Raw genomic sequence first — 13557 nt, forward strand, 5'->3', positions numbered from 1 at the left:
TAAAACATCTTAAGTATCATTCAATCAGGAAAATAATCTCTTATTTGCACTATATTAAAAGTCAGTCTTGTGCAAAATCTGCTTTAATAAATGACTCTGCATACCACAGTTTGAGAATCAGTGGAATAGAGGAATCACTGAATTAAATATTACTTTACTGGTGAAATGATGAAAAGTTCGATAAAACTGCTATCATGGCTTCAATCTGGCAAGAGAAGTGCGGATCAGTGTTGTGTTTCCCAAAAGCATTGTTAGCCAACTATGGTTTCCTCAAACAGCTCAAACAGTAGAGCGTTGCCGCTTACAACGTCAAGGTCATGGGTTCGATTCCCAGGGAAAGCAAGAACTGATAAGAATGTAAATGTGTACCTTGATAAAAGCGTCTGCCAAATGCATAAATGTAATGTAAAGTGGTTGCAAGTTCTGTTGTTATCAACGTAGTTCAACAAGTCAGTGTTTCCCGAAACCATTGTTTTAACGAACAATCGCAAAGTTGTGTGGTTGGAACGACAGCTCTCGACCTGTGGTTAGAAGAATAGTTTCTAGTTTTCATGGCATGTGGACTCAATAAATCCTTATCTTGAGCTAAATAAGCAAGCTATACAGTACAATCTGTATCTTTTATTTATATGTCATACAAATATAATTTACGTCTTTTAGTTTGTCGAGAGATTTAAAGCATTGTTTTTTTAACTGTGCGCATGTGAGTACGTGCTCTAGTAGCCTACGTAAGAACGAACCTATGATTGAATCTGGAAATAAAGCAAAATGACTGAAAAGAAAGAGAGAAATAGTCCTCAGATGCCATGTCCGTAATTTATAGCAAAACATTTAGCATTAGTTCAATCTCAAACAGATTCATTAAGTTATTACTAATTATGACTCGAACTACATCAAATTTGGATTTATTTGGACTGGGAGAGAGGAAGAGCCCAGGCCAGGCCGCAGTGTGTGTTATGTGGCAAAGTTCTTAGCAATGAATGCATGAAAGCAATTTTAGGTACAGTACATTTTAATTGAATCATTATTTAAGTTTTTATTTACCTGCATGTAAGCAGCACAATGCAGTGATAATGTTTAAACTGTGTACTTACAATGTTTAAAGTGGCTGACATTGAAAAAATTCTTATTAGGAATAAACCTACCTTGTTTTGAGCTGGTCATAGCTGTAGCTGAATAGTTAGGCCAACTACACTACTGTATTTTAATATTGGTCATTATGGTGATACTTGGAGAGCCAAATGTTTTCTGAGGTGGTACTTGGTGTAAAAATTGAGAATGACTGCTCTATTCACTACATAGTACAGATCTAAGTAACATAGTAAAACTAGCCTATGGAGTATCAATTAGTGCATGTGTGTGTGTTTTAATATGTTACTTAGATCTGTACTATGGAGTATCAATGTGTGTGTGTTTTCATTTTACATTTGATTGTGTGTGAAAGTGTGTATTTCGGTGTTGCATGTTCCTGCAGTTTCATGTTACTGAGGATCAGCTCATGTGTTCAATCATTTACAGCTCAATCAGCTGAACTCACAGCAGCAGAAAGAGGCTGAACACTTCAAATATACTTTACATTGTGATTCATGTTTGAGAGTCTAATATGATCTTACCACAGTTTCTCCAGTTTACAGTGAGGATTCTGTAGTACATCAGACAGCAGATTCACTGATTTTCCTATTTTATTCCCAGACAGATTCAGTTCTCTCAGGTGTTCAGGGTTTGATCTCAGAGCTGAAGTCAGAGCAGCAAAACCTTCATCTGTGACGCCACAATCCCTCAACCTGTAGAGAACAACGACACACTCTTCACTCTCTCAGTTCAGATCAGATCAGTTTAGCAGTGAATCCATTATTAAAGAGAAAGTTCAAACTAAAAGCACAAATTAATATGTTTGATGGATCATTAGATTGAGATATAAAATGTCACAAAACATGAACATAAAACATCTTAAGTATCATTCAATCAGGAAAATAATCTCTTATTTGCGCTATATTAAAAGTCAGTCTTGTGCAAAATCTGCTTTAATAAATGACTCTATTCCACTGATTCTCAAACTGTGGCAGGCTCTCTCTAGTGGTACGCGGAGGAATAAAATATTTTACTGGTGGATGAAATGATGAAAAGTTCGATGAAACTGCTATCATGGCTTCAATCTGGCAAGAGAAGTGCGGATCAGTGTTGTGTTTCCCAAAAGCATTGTTAGCATTGGTGGAGAACAAGGTCCACTCAGACTCAATATCTCCAGCCTCCCTCGGGATCCGGTCGTGGCTCCGCCGGAGGTGGGACTTGAAGATCTCTCTGACAGGAGACTCGGCCAAACGTTCCCAGCAAACCCTTACAGTACGCTTGGGTCTGCCGAGTCTGTCCAGCCTCCTCCCCCGCCATCGGATCCAACTCACCACCAGGTGGTGATCAGTTGACAGCTCCGCCCCTCTCTTCACCCGAGTGTCCAAGACATACGGCCGCAGGTCAGAGGAAACGACCACAAAGTCGATCATCGACCTGCGACCTAGGGTGTCCCGGTGCCACGTGCACTGGTGGACACCCTTATGCTTGAACATGGTGTTCATTATGGACAAACTGTAACTAGCACAGAAGTCCAATAACTGAACACCGCTCGGGTTCAGGTCGGGGGGGCCGTTCCTCCCAATCACGCCCCTCCAGGTGTCACTGTCGCTGCCCACGTGAGCGTTGAAGTCCCCCAGTAGAACGACTGAGTCCCCGGTCGGAGCACTTTCCAGCACTCCTCCCAGAGACCCCAAGAAGGCCGGGTACTCTGCACTGCCGTTTGGCCCGTAGGCACACACGACAGTGAGAGACCTATCCCCGACCCGTAGGCGCAGGGAAACGACCCTCTCATTCACCGGGGTAAACTCCAACACATGCTGCTGAGCTGGGGGGCTATAAGCAAACCCACACCAGCCCGTCGCCTCTCACCATGGGCAACTCCAGAGTGGTGAAGAGTCCATCCTCTCTCAAGGAGTGTGGTTCCAGAGCCCAAGCCATGCGTAGAGGTGATCCCGACTATCTCTAGTCGGAACCTCTCAACCTCACGCACCATCTCAGGCTCCTTCCCCGCCAGCGAGGTGATGTTCCACGTCCCTAAGGCTAGTTTCCGTGTCCAGGGATCGGGTCGCCGAGGTCCCCGCCTTCGACTGCCACCCAATCCTCTCTGCACCGGCCCCTTACGGCTCTTCCTGCAGGTGGTGAGGCCACGGGAAGGCGGACCCACGTAACTCCTTCGGGCTGAGCCCGGCCGGACCCCGTGGGGAGAGGCCCGGCCACCAGGCGCTCGCATACGAGCCCCAACCCCGGGCCTGGCTCCAGGGTGGGGCCCCGGCTGCGCCATACCGGGCGACGTCACGGTCCTTGGATGTTTGTCCATCATAAGGGGATTTTGAACCGCTCTTAGTCAGACCCGTCGCCTAGGACCTGTTTGCCTTAGGAGACCCTACCAGGGGCATATAGCCCCAGACAACATAGCTCCTAGGGTCATTCGGGTACTCAAACCCCTCCACCACGTTAAGGTGGCAGTTCAAGGAGGGGGGTATCAGTGTACATCTAATATGCGTTTTAGAATTGGGCGGGGCAAAATGGCTCGATAGCACCACCTATAAAGTTTCAACGGAGTGCGCCTCCTGCTACGTTTCTGAACGTAGGTTCGTACGTGTACGAAATTCGGTACATACATGTAATGGCCCAATACCTACAAAAAAGTATCTTGGAGGATAGCCCTAAACACAACAGGAAGTCAGCCATTTTGAACTTCCTCTCAGATTTTTGTGCAGTTTTTGTCATTTTCAGGCCTCGTACTTTAACGAACTCCTCCTACAGTTTTAATCTGATCATCTTCAAATTTGGTGAGTGTAATCTTAAAGATAAACTGAACTGAAAAAAATCGACGTTGATAACGTGTTGTTTATGACAATTAAAAGTAAATTACACTAAAAATTTTAATTAAAAATATCAATATAGCTTTTTTTAAGCAACACAAAAATTGCGCTTATTACGCTGGCAGTTTCGATGACGTCACTGGCATGGTAGGACACGCAAAGGTGCATAGGCAACAGCTGCAGGTCCTAATACACAGACGAAAATGAGCACTTTTAACGGCATGGGTTACTTATTTGAACCTGTGAGGGACAGTCCAGTAGTTTCTGACTACCACCACCACATGGAGGATCAGTTTCAGGCTCCACATAGCCTACAGCACACGATCGTTTGGGGCGAAGTGACTGGTGTGGGTGTGTGAGCTGCCGGAGCATGGACACTGCACCGGAGTCAATCTGTTGCAGAGAACAGTCTCTGTAACAAAAAAATGCACTTGAATAAATACCAAAAAGGGAGTCTATTTTAAATGATTTCTTGAACGCAATGGCCAATCAGAAGCAACACATATAACTGTGATTGGCTACATCACTCAACGCGATGTTATAGCGTTGTTATGAATAGAATGTTATGAAACTCTGGCCTGTAAATCGTTTCTATTCTGTTTTAGTTGTTCTTGTTGCTTTTCTGCAACAGATGAATAAAAATCTATTAGTTTTTATGTTTTATTCATAGATATTTCTAGTTCGCGGGAGTCTCGCGAATCGTTTTATTTATAACCCGCACACACAGAGTGAGTGCATTACCGCCCGCGCTGGCACTCGAAGAGTCTCGGCCATCAGATCTAGTGCCGCGCAGCACTCTATTGCGTTGGGAGTGCACGTCTCAAGGATAGTGTCGGGAAATATCGCCCGGGCAGAATAAGCTCTAGTTCACTCTTCCTACGCTAAGGAACCGAGAGTTGTCATCCAGTCTCTTTGCTAGAGAGAGAGAGAGAGAGAGAGAGAGAGAGAGAGAGAGAGAGAGAGAGAGAGAGAGAGAGAGAGAGAGAGAGAGAGAGAGAGAGAGAGAGAGAGAGAGAGAGAGAGAGAGAGAGAGAGAGAGAGAGAGAGGAGAGAGAGAGAGAGAGAGAGAGAGAGAGAGAGAGAGAGAGAGAGAGAGAGAGAGAGAGAGAGAGAGAGAGAAAGAGAAAGAGACGAGGAAAACAAACAAGCATACAAATGGAAATTATCGCGGCCGGAAAAATTATCGAGCTAATTTTTTTTGTCGTGCGATTAATTTATTTATTGACTATCGCGACAGGCCTACTAAATAGTCTGTCACTAAAAAATGCTCACAACACACTCGAAATCCAGGGGCTGTCGGAGGGCTAGACAGTTTTAAGGCAGCTAACTGCTAGCCATGACGTAGAACCCGAAGCCGCCGCCAGGCGCCGCCATTTGCGCCATTTAGAATTTCAGCCGCCGCCAGCCAATAATTTCATAAGCCAAATTGAGCCGCCATCTGATAAAGTTTGGCTGAGCCGGCTAGAATTATTTAGCCTGATTACGTCAGACTTCCTACTTCCGCTAATTTCATTTCGCTCCTGTAGTCAGTCTGAGATAGCAGCCTATCTTTCTGTTTTCCACCGGCCTGAAAACAGCCTGGCCAATCAACGAACAGAGGGCGGGCTGAAAGCCGTGACGTAGTCGGTAAGCGCCGTGTTTAAGATTTGCCCTGTCCCAAATGGAACCCTAAGCACTCGCGGTCTTCCTCTGAGTCCGCACTTTCGCGACGTAACGTCGCTTTGAATGTCGGGAAGAAGTCTGCTGTGGAGTCCTCATCAGCGTGGGCTCGGCAAAAGTGCGCATCAAGGGCGCAAATCGACCGCAGAAGGGGCGCTCGCGAGCACCCTTCTGAGATCTAAAAATGACAAATGGGACACACTACGGTCTCACGGACTTAACGGACACGCGCACATGAAGTGTGCCATTTGGGACAGGGCCATAAGGTCAGGGAAATCGAAAACGACCGCTGATATGGAGACGCGGATGCAATTCGCTCTGTTGTGGAGAATATTCCCGGCATTAGCAAACTGAAGCCCGAACACGAAGAGTGTGTATTAAACATTTTGAATGGAGGTGATGTTGTGGCCCTACTCCCTTTGGGAAAAGTTTAATTTATCAACTATTACCGATCGTCAGCGAGAAACTGGGGAGCCTTTTGACAGGTCAGTGTCTCTTTTCTTTTCCAGGTCTTAAATACCGTAAAACTTCAAATAATAGCCCGGGCTTTTATTTGCCCAAATCGTCGAACTGCACCGGCTTTTACTTGAGATAGGCGTCTAACTTATATGAGACAGGCCTTTATAGTTGAGATGTTGTTCATTGAGATGTTGTTCCTAGAGTCTATAATCTCTAAAAATCTCCAAATGCTCCACGTGAAACCGCGGTCTTCCGACCTCTTACTATCTTGTCGATTGATTTTTATGAATATGCGCGAGGGAGAGAGAGCAAGACAGCGCTCGTGTTGTTTGTAGACGTGGGAGTGCGCGCGCGCGGCCGGGGCTCTCTCTCTCTCTCTCTCTCTGCTCGTTTGTGCCCTGTCAAGCGCAGCAGTCATTCTATTACATCACTCACAGATCAAAAAAGTCGTTTACAGCCATGTTCACTCGGGTATTTCGCTCGCATCATCAAGTGTTTACAGTGGAAGTTCGATCATAGATTTGGGTTCGATGCGGCTGTGTCGGCGCATAACATACGTAATAAACAAACTTATCTGATTGGCTTACGGGTAACCAATGATTTTAAACTTCAGTACGCGCCCCCTAGCGAGAGAGAAAACACTTCTCTATTATGCTATCCCAGACTCTGTGTACGAAGCAAAGTGAAGTAGCAGAGTCTGGTATTACCAGGCTAAGAATTATTTGCATCAAATAATAATTCTATCATATAGAGACATACACACACGAAATAAACAATAGGGCTACACGAGATCTATTTTCCCACTGGATTCATAACAGCACAGTGTGCTCGTCGCTACTATACACAGACTTATATAGCACTGAACGTGATATATTACTGCAGTAACAAACCACCACCGTTTCCATATTGCAACGTTAATTCACGACGCATGCTTCAGTGTATTGAAGTGAAATGTGCAAAACTTTGTCCAAAATAATACTGATAACAGTGTGTACTGTTTATATTAAGGCGAGACACGGCAGGCAAAACATCGGGGTTTTTTTACTGGTCAATATTGAGATTTTTGGATATTTGTCTTTAATAACATGTCTTCTTTCAGACTTGTGGTGAAAAAAGTCCGAAATACACATTTAGGTCTTTATTTTACTACACTTCGTCTGTTTGCGTCTGTAGATTTCTCATAAATTCAACAAAAGTTTGCGTTCTTAATCAACATACTTCTCCGTGATCTCTGCCGTCACCCTCTCATCACATGCACCGTTAGGAAGCTCTCTCTCTCTTCTGTACAATCCTGTTGGATCCAAATATGGTCATTTCCTTTTTATCAGCAACCAATCGTGAAAGTAAAAAGACTGAATGCGCGATCTCATTGGCTGATGATAAATCTTTAAAGCCCGTTTTCTCAAAATGACCTGCTTCAGCCATTTGCCGCTATGAAAAGTTTGGCGGCTGCAGCAGCCATTTAGGTTTTGGCTGAGCCGGCTAGCCAGCCAATAACTTCATCAGCCAGCCATTATTCTCAAAACAAATGGCTTCGGGCTCTACCATGACGGCTGGTTTCCTTGTCAAAGGTAATGTTAGCCTGTGAAAATGTATCGTAACCCCAGCTGCCTTAGCCCTATACAATTCATTACTACAGCCAAGGGCAATACCGTATGAACCCCCCCTAGACCTGTTGGTTTTTGTTTCCCCAGCCATGTCAGCTAGCCTCAGACTATTTATATGCAATGGCTACTCTGCTGGTGTTGGTTGGCAACGGAGTAGCCTACCATGCCAGTGACATAGCCGAATGTTGAAATCCAACATGGCGGCGCCCGTGTAACAAAAACAACATTTTCAATGTACAGTTTTATCCCTTTTAACAAATTCTACCATTTTAATAATTGTACCAATGATAATAAATACAATAGATCTGTTATATCACCGTTTTTCGAATTTCAGTTCAGTTCATCTTTAAGGCATTTGCGACGTTAAATTGCTAAGATCTTGAGTTTTCGTCGAAGGGCGTGTCCTTGGCGGCCTGACAAATTTCGATGTTTCGCCATGAAACAGGAAGTTGCTGTAACTCAGGCAAACAATGTCCAATCTGCCCCAAACTTCACACGTTTGATACGAGTTCTGTCCTGAACACATGTTCATGCTCATATTCAGTTACAGTCATACCGCCACCTACTGGCAACAGGAAGTGACATGTTTAACACTGTTGTGGACTCCTAATATTATGTAAAAAAGTGCCAGCAAGTACTAAACATGATAGCAACATACTAGAAACATGCTAAAACATGCTAGCAAACACTTAGCTAAGTGCTAAAGCATGCTATTACTGCAATTAAATAGGAATTTGCTGTAACTCAGGCATGGAATATCAAATATTCCCCAAACTTCACACGCTTGATAAGAGTCATGGCCTGAACACATCTACATGAGAATATTCAGTTATAGTAATAGCGCCACCTACTGGCAACAGGAAGTGACATGTTTAACACTGTGATGCAGTACTAGCAACATATTAAATATGCCATTGAATTATAAACATGTTAAAACATGCTAGCAATTCATAGCTAAGTGCTAAAGCATGCTAATGCAATGAAACAGGAAGTTGTTGTTACTTAAGAAGGCAATATCCAATTTGCCCCAAACTTCACACGTTTGATAAGAGTTCTGCCCTGAACACACCTACATGACATTTTTCAGTTAAAGTAATAGCGCCACCTACTGGCAACAGGAAGTGACATGTTTAACAGTGTGATGCAGTACTAGCAACATAGTAAATATGCCATTGAATTATAAACATGTTAAAACATGCTAGCAATTCTTAGCTAAGTGCTAAAGCATGCTAATGCAATGAAGCAGGAAGTTGTTGAAACTTAAGAAGGCAATGTCCAATCTGCCCCAAACTTTATCATTATCCCCATTATAAAGGACATTTTTGTAACTGACTTTGACATACTCCTCCTATATTTACCTACTTAAATGCACATTTCCCACCGTGCTCTGTCTTCCTAAAGCCACCGGGTGGCGGTGGCACGGGTGCGAGGGCCCTTTCAATGCTGCTTGCAGCTTTAAGGTTTAAACTGTATTTACAATGTTTAAAGTGGCTGACATTAAAAAAATTCTTATCAGGAGGAATAAACCTGCCTTGTTTTGAGCTGGTCATAGCTGTAGCTGAATAGTTAGGCCAACTACGCTACCGTATTTTAATATTGGTCATTATGGTGATACTTGGAGAGCCAAATGTTTTCTGAGGTGGTACTTGGTGTAAAAATTGAGAATGACTGACTGCTCTATTCACTACATAGTACAGATCTAAGTAACATAGTAAAACTAGCCTATGGAGTATCAATTAGTGCATGTGTGTGTGTGTGTGTGTGTGTGTGTGTGTGTGTGTGTGTGTGTGTGTGTGTGTGTGTGTGTGTGTGTGTGTGTGTGTGTGTGTGTGTGTTTTAAAATGTTACTTAGATCTGTACTATGGAGTATCAATTAATGCATGTGTGTGTGTGTGTTTTCATTTTACATTTGATTGTGTGTGAAAGTGTGTATTTCAGTGTGACTCTCAGTCCTGCAGTTTCATGTTATTGAGGATCAGCTCATGTGTTCAATCATTTACAGCTCAATCAGCTGAACTCACAGCAGCAGAAAGAGACTGAACACTTCAAATATACTTTACATTGTGATTCATGTGTGAGAGTCAAATATGATCTCACCCCAGTTTCTCCAGTTTACAGTGAGGATTCTGTAGTACATCAGACAGCAGATTCACTGATTCTCCTATTTTATTCCCAGACAGATCCAGTACTCTCAGGTGTTCAGGGTTTGATCTCAGAGCTGAAGTCAGAGCAGCAAAACCTTCATCTGTGACACCACAATCCTTCAACCTGTAGAGAACAACGACACAGTCTTCACTCTATCAGTTCAGATCAGATCAGTTTAGCAGTGAATCCATTAAAAAAAGTTCAAACTCAAAGCACAAATTAATATGTTTGATGGATCATTAGATTGAGATATAAAATGTCACAAAACATGAACATAAAACATCTTAAGTATCATTCAATCAGGAAAATAATCTCTTATTTGCACTATATTAAAAGTCAGTCTTGTGCAAAAATCTGCTTTAATAAATGACTCTGCATACCACAGTTTGAGAATCAGTGGAATAGAGGAATCACTGAATTAAATATTACTTTACTGGTGAAATGATGAAAAGTTCGATAAAACTGCTATCATGGCTTCAATCTGGCAAGAGAAGTGCGGATCAGTGTTGTGTTTCCCAAAAGCATTGTTAGCCAACTATGGTTTCCTCAAACAGCTCAAACAGTAGAGCGTTGCCGCTTACAACGTCAAGGTCATGGGTTCGATTCCCAGGGAAAGCAAGAACTGATAAGAATGTAAATGTGTACCTTGATAAAAGCGTCTGCCAAATGCATAAATGTAATGTAAAGTGGTTGCAAGTTCTGTTGTTATCAACGTAGTTCAACAAGTCAGTGTTTCCCGAAACCATTGTTTTAACGAACAATCGCAAAGTTGTGTGGTTGGAACGACAGCTCTCGACCTGTGGTTAGAAGAATAGTTTCTAGTTTTCATGGCATGTGGACTCAATAAATCCTTATATTGAGCTAAATAAGCAAGCTATACAGTACAATCTGTATCTTTTATTTATATGTCATACAAATATAATTTACGTCTTTTAGTTTGTCGAGAGATTTAAAGCATTGTTTTTTTAACTGTGCGCATGTGAGTACGTGCTCTAGTAGCCTACTTAAGAAAGAACCTATGATTGAATCTGGAAATAAAGCAAAATGACTGAAAAGAAAGAGAGAAATAGTCCTCAGATGCCATGTCCGTAATTTATAGCAAAACATTTAGCATTAGTTCAATCTCAAACAGATTCATTAAGTTATTACTAATTATGACTCGAACTACATCAAATTTGGATTTATTTGGACTGGGAGAGAGGAAGAGCCCAGGCCACAGTGTGTGTTATGTGGCAAAGTTCTTAGCAATGAATGCATGAAAGCAATTTTAGGTACAGTACATTTTAATTGAATCATTATTTAAGTTTTTATTTACCTGCATGTAAGCAGCACAATGCAGTGATAATGTTTAAACTGTGTATTTACAATGTTTAAAGTGGCTGACATTGAAAAAATTCTTATTAGGAATAAACCTGCCTTGTTTTGAGCTGGTCATAGCTGTAGCTGAATAGTTAGGCCAACTACACTACTGTATTTTAATATTGGTCATTATGGTGATACTTGGAGAGCCAAATGTTTTCTGAGTTTTACTTGGTGTAAAAATTGAGAATGACTGCTCTATTCACTACATAGTACAGATCTAAGTAACATAGTAAAACTAGCCTATGGAGTATCAATTAGTGCATGTGTGTGTGTTTTAATATGTTACTTAGATCTGTACTATGGAGTATCAATGTGTGTGTGTTTTCATTTTACATTTGATTGTGTGTGAAAGTGTGTAGTTCGGTGTGACTCTCAGTCCTGCAGTTTCATGTTATTGAGGATCAGCTCATGTGTTCAATCATTTACAGCTCAATCAGCTGAACTCACAGCAGCAGAAAGAGGCTGAACACTTCAAATATACTTTACATTGTGATTCATGTGTGAGAGTCTAATATGATCTTACCACAGTTTCTCCAGTTTACAGTGAGGATTCTGTAGTACATCAGACAGCAGATTCACTGATTTTCCTATTTTATTCCCAGACAGACTCAGTTCTCTCAGGTGTTCAGGGTTTGATCTCAGAGCTGAAGTCAGATCAGCAAAACCTTCATCTGTGACGCCACAATCCCTCAACCTGTAGAGAACAACGACACACTCTTCACTCTCTCAGTTCAGATCAGATCAGTTTAGCAGTGAATCCATTATTAAAGAGAAAGTTCAAACTAAAAGCACAAATTAATATGTTTGATGGATCATTAGATTGAGATATAAAATGTCACAAAACATGAACATAAAACATCTTAAGTATCATTCAATCAGGAAAATAATCTCTTATTTGCGCTATATTAAAAGTCAGTCTTGTGCAAAATCTGCTTTAATAAATGACTCTATTCCACTGATTCTCAAACTGTGGCAGGCTCTCTCTAGTGGTACGCGGAGGAATAAAATATTATTTTACTGGTGGATGAAATGATGAAAAGTTCGATGAAACTGCTATCATGGCTTCAATCTGGCAAGAGAAGTGCGGATCAGTGTTGTGTTTCCCAAAAGCATTGTTAGCAAAGTATGGTTTCCTGTAGCTCAAACAGTAGAGCGTTGCTTGCGTTGCGTTGAGTTTTTGCATGTTCGCAAATCCTTTCATTAACAAATTTTTATTTATACATCTTTATTTTTTATAATGGAACTTTGTGAGATTGTGAACTGAGATGAGTGACAGCTTTTAGTTATTGGAAAGGAAGCGCTCTTTCTAGGCTATATATAATCCATTGAAAAAAGTTTTGTTTTTCTTTCTGCTGAGAGGATCGATGGCCAATTACACGCTGCATAACGGCATGGTTTAGGAAACAATATAAAATACTGACCACTGAATTCTAGACAACATCTGCAGCACTGAAGATTTATGAACTTTTATTTTCCTAATGTTTTAATGGCACAATATGTAAGATTTTTTCGCCATAATAGGGCGCAGTTTCCAACAATAACAAAGGCGTAGGTTGATGACGCAGTGATGAGCTGAATGATGGGACTTGCTGTCAAGCTGATGTATCTAATAATGTTTATGGATGAGTGCAAACATTCATGTTTTTTAACATTACAGTGGTATGAAGCAGGTCGCGATTGCTAAAGAGACAGATATCACACGCGAGTCCCGCGGATATAAAGGAATAAGGACATTTAATTATACCGAACTACCCGCAAGTGCTGGATTACTCACACAGGTCAGTTTATTAGACAAATTAAACTTGTGAGGTAACGCAGCGCTGCTTCACTTGGTCTAACGTTAAACTATCACACTAAACGGCATTTAAATGTGTTGAAAGTTATAATGTTATACAGTACTACGTGCTAGATCGTTTGCTATACGAAACTAGCAGTAAGCTAGATCAACATTAGAATAACATACTGACCATATTCTAACATTTCATCATGTTGAGCTAACGTTATATAACATTGATTTTTGCGGACGTGGAACTCTCGGCATCTCAAAAATGCCACGCTGATATTGATCCTCATTTTAGTTCTCCTGTTTGTCCCAAAGTCTGCTTGCCATGGTCTATGTTTGAAAGAAACAAGGGGTGCTTCTCATTTCTTATTTGTGCATCCTCGTTTCCTTTCCTCGCGTCTCAGCTCCACCCCCTGTAGGACGCGAGGGAAGGCTGCAAGGAAAAAAATGAGGACGGAGGAATTGAATGAAAGCTTTTTTATACATTGGAATACTTGATCACTCGAGCATCACTTCACTGCGTCATCAGCAGTGCTCAAAGGATCTGCCCTTATGTTGTTAAAGTTTGTTTAAGAAATTCATAATAAATAATAATAAAGCAAGATACCTTTTTGAAATATGTGAGTTGTGTGGTTTATGTAAACTA

The 13557-nt window shown here is 41.6% G+C and overlaps 1 protein-coding gene across 2 annotated transcripts in view; it reads right to left on the minus strand.

The window, feature by feature from the left end:
• LOC130091087 (NACHT, LRR and PYD domains-containing protein 12-like) overlaps nucleotides 1–13557 on the minus strand; it is a 287371-nt gene that overhangs the window by 12249 nt on the left and 261565 nt on the right. For both annotated transcript variants that reach the window (XM_056258781.1, XM_056258782.1), the window contains 3 exons: nucleotides 11652–11822; nucleotides 9719–9889; nucleotides 1614–1784 (listed from right to left, as the gene is read on the minus strand). In XM_056258781.1, coding sequence (XP_056114756.1) covers nucleotides 1614–1784; nucleotides 9719–9889; nucleotides 11652–11822 — 513 coding nt within the window. The remainder of the gene's footprint in view (nucleotides 1–1613; nucleotides 1785–9718; nucleotides 9890–11651; nucleotides 11823–13557) is intronic.

The sequence above is a fragment of the Rhinichthys klamathensis genome, unplaced genomic scaffold (assembly GCF_029890125.1).
Source record: "Rhinichthys klamathensis goyatoka isolate OS25496 unplaced genomic scaffold, OSU_Roscu_1.1 h1tg000159l_1, whole genome shotgun sequence".
Lineage (NCBI taxonomy): Eukaryota > Metazoa > Chordata > Actinopteri > Cypriniformes > Leuciscidae > Rhinichthys > Rhinichthys klamathensis.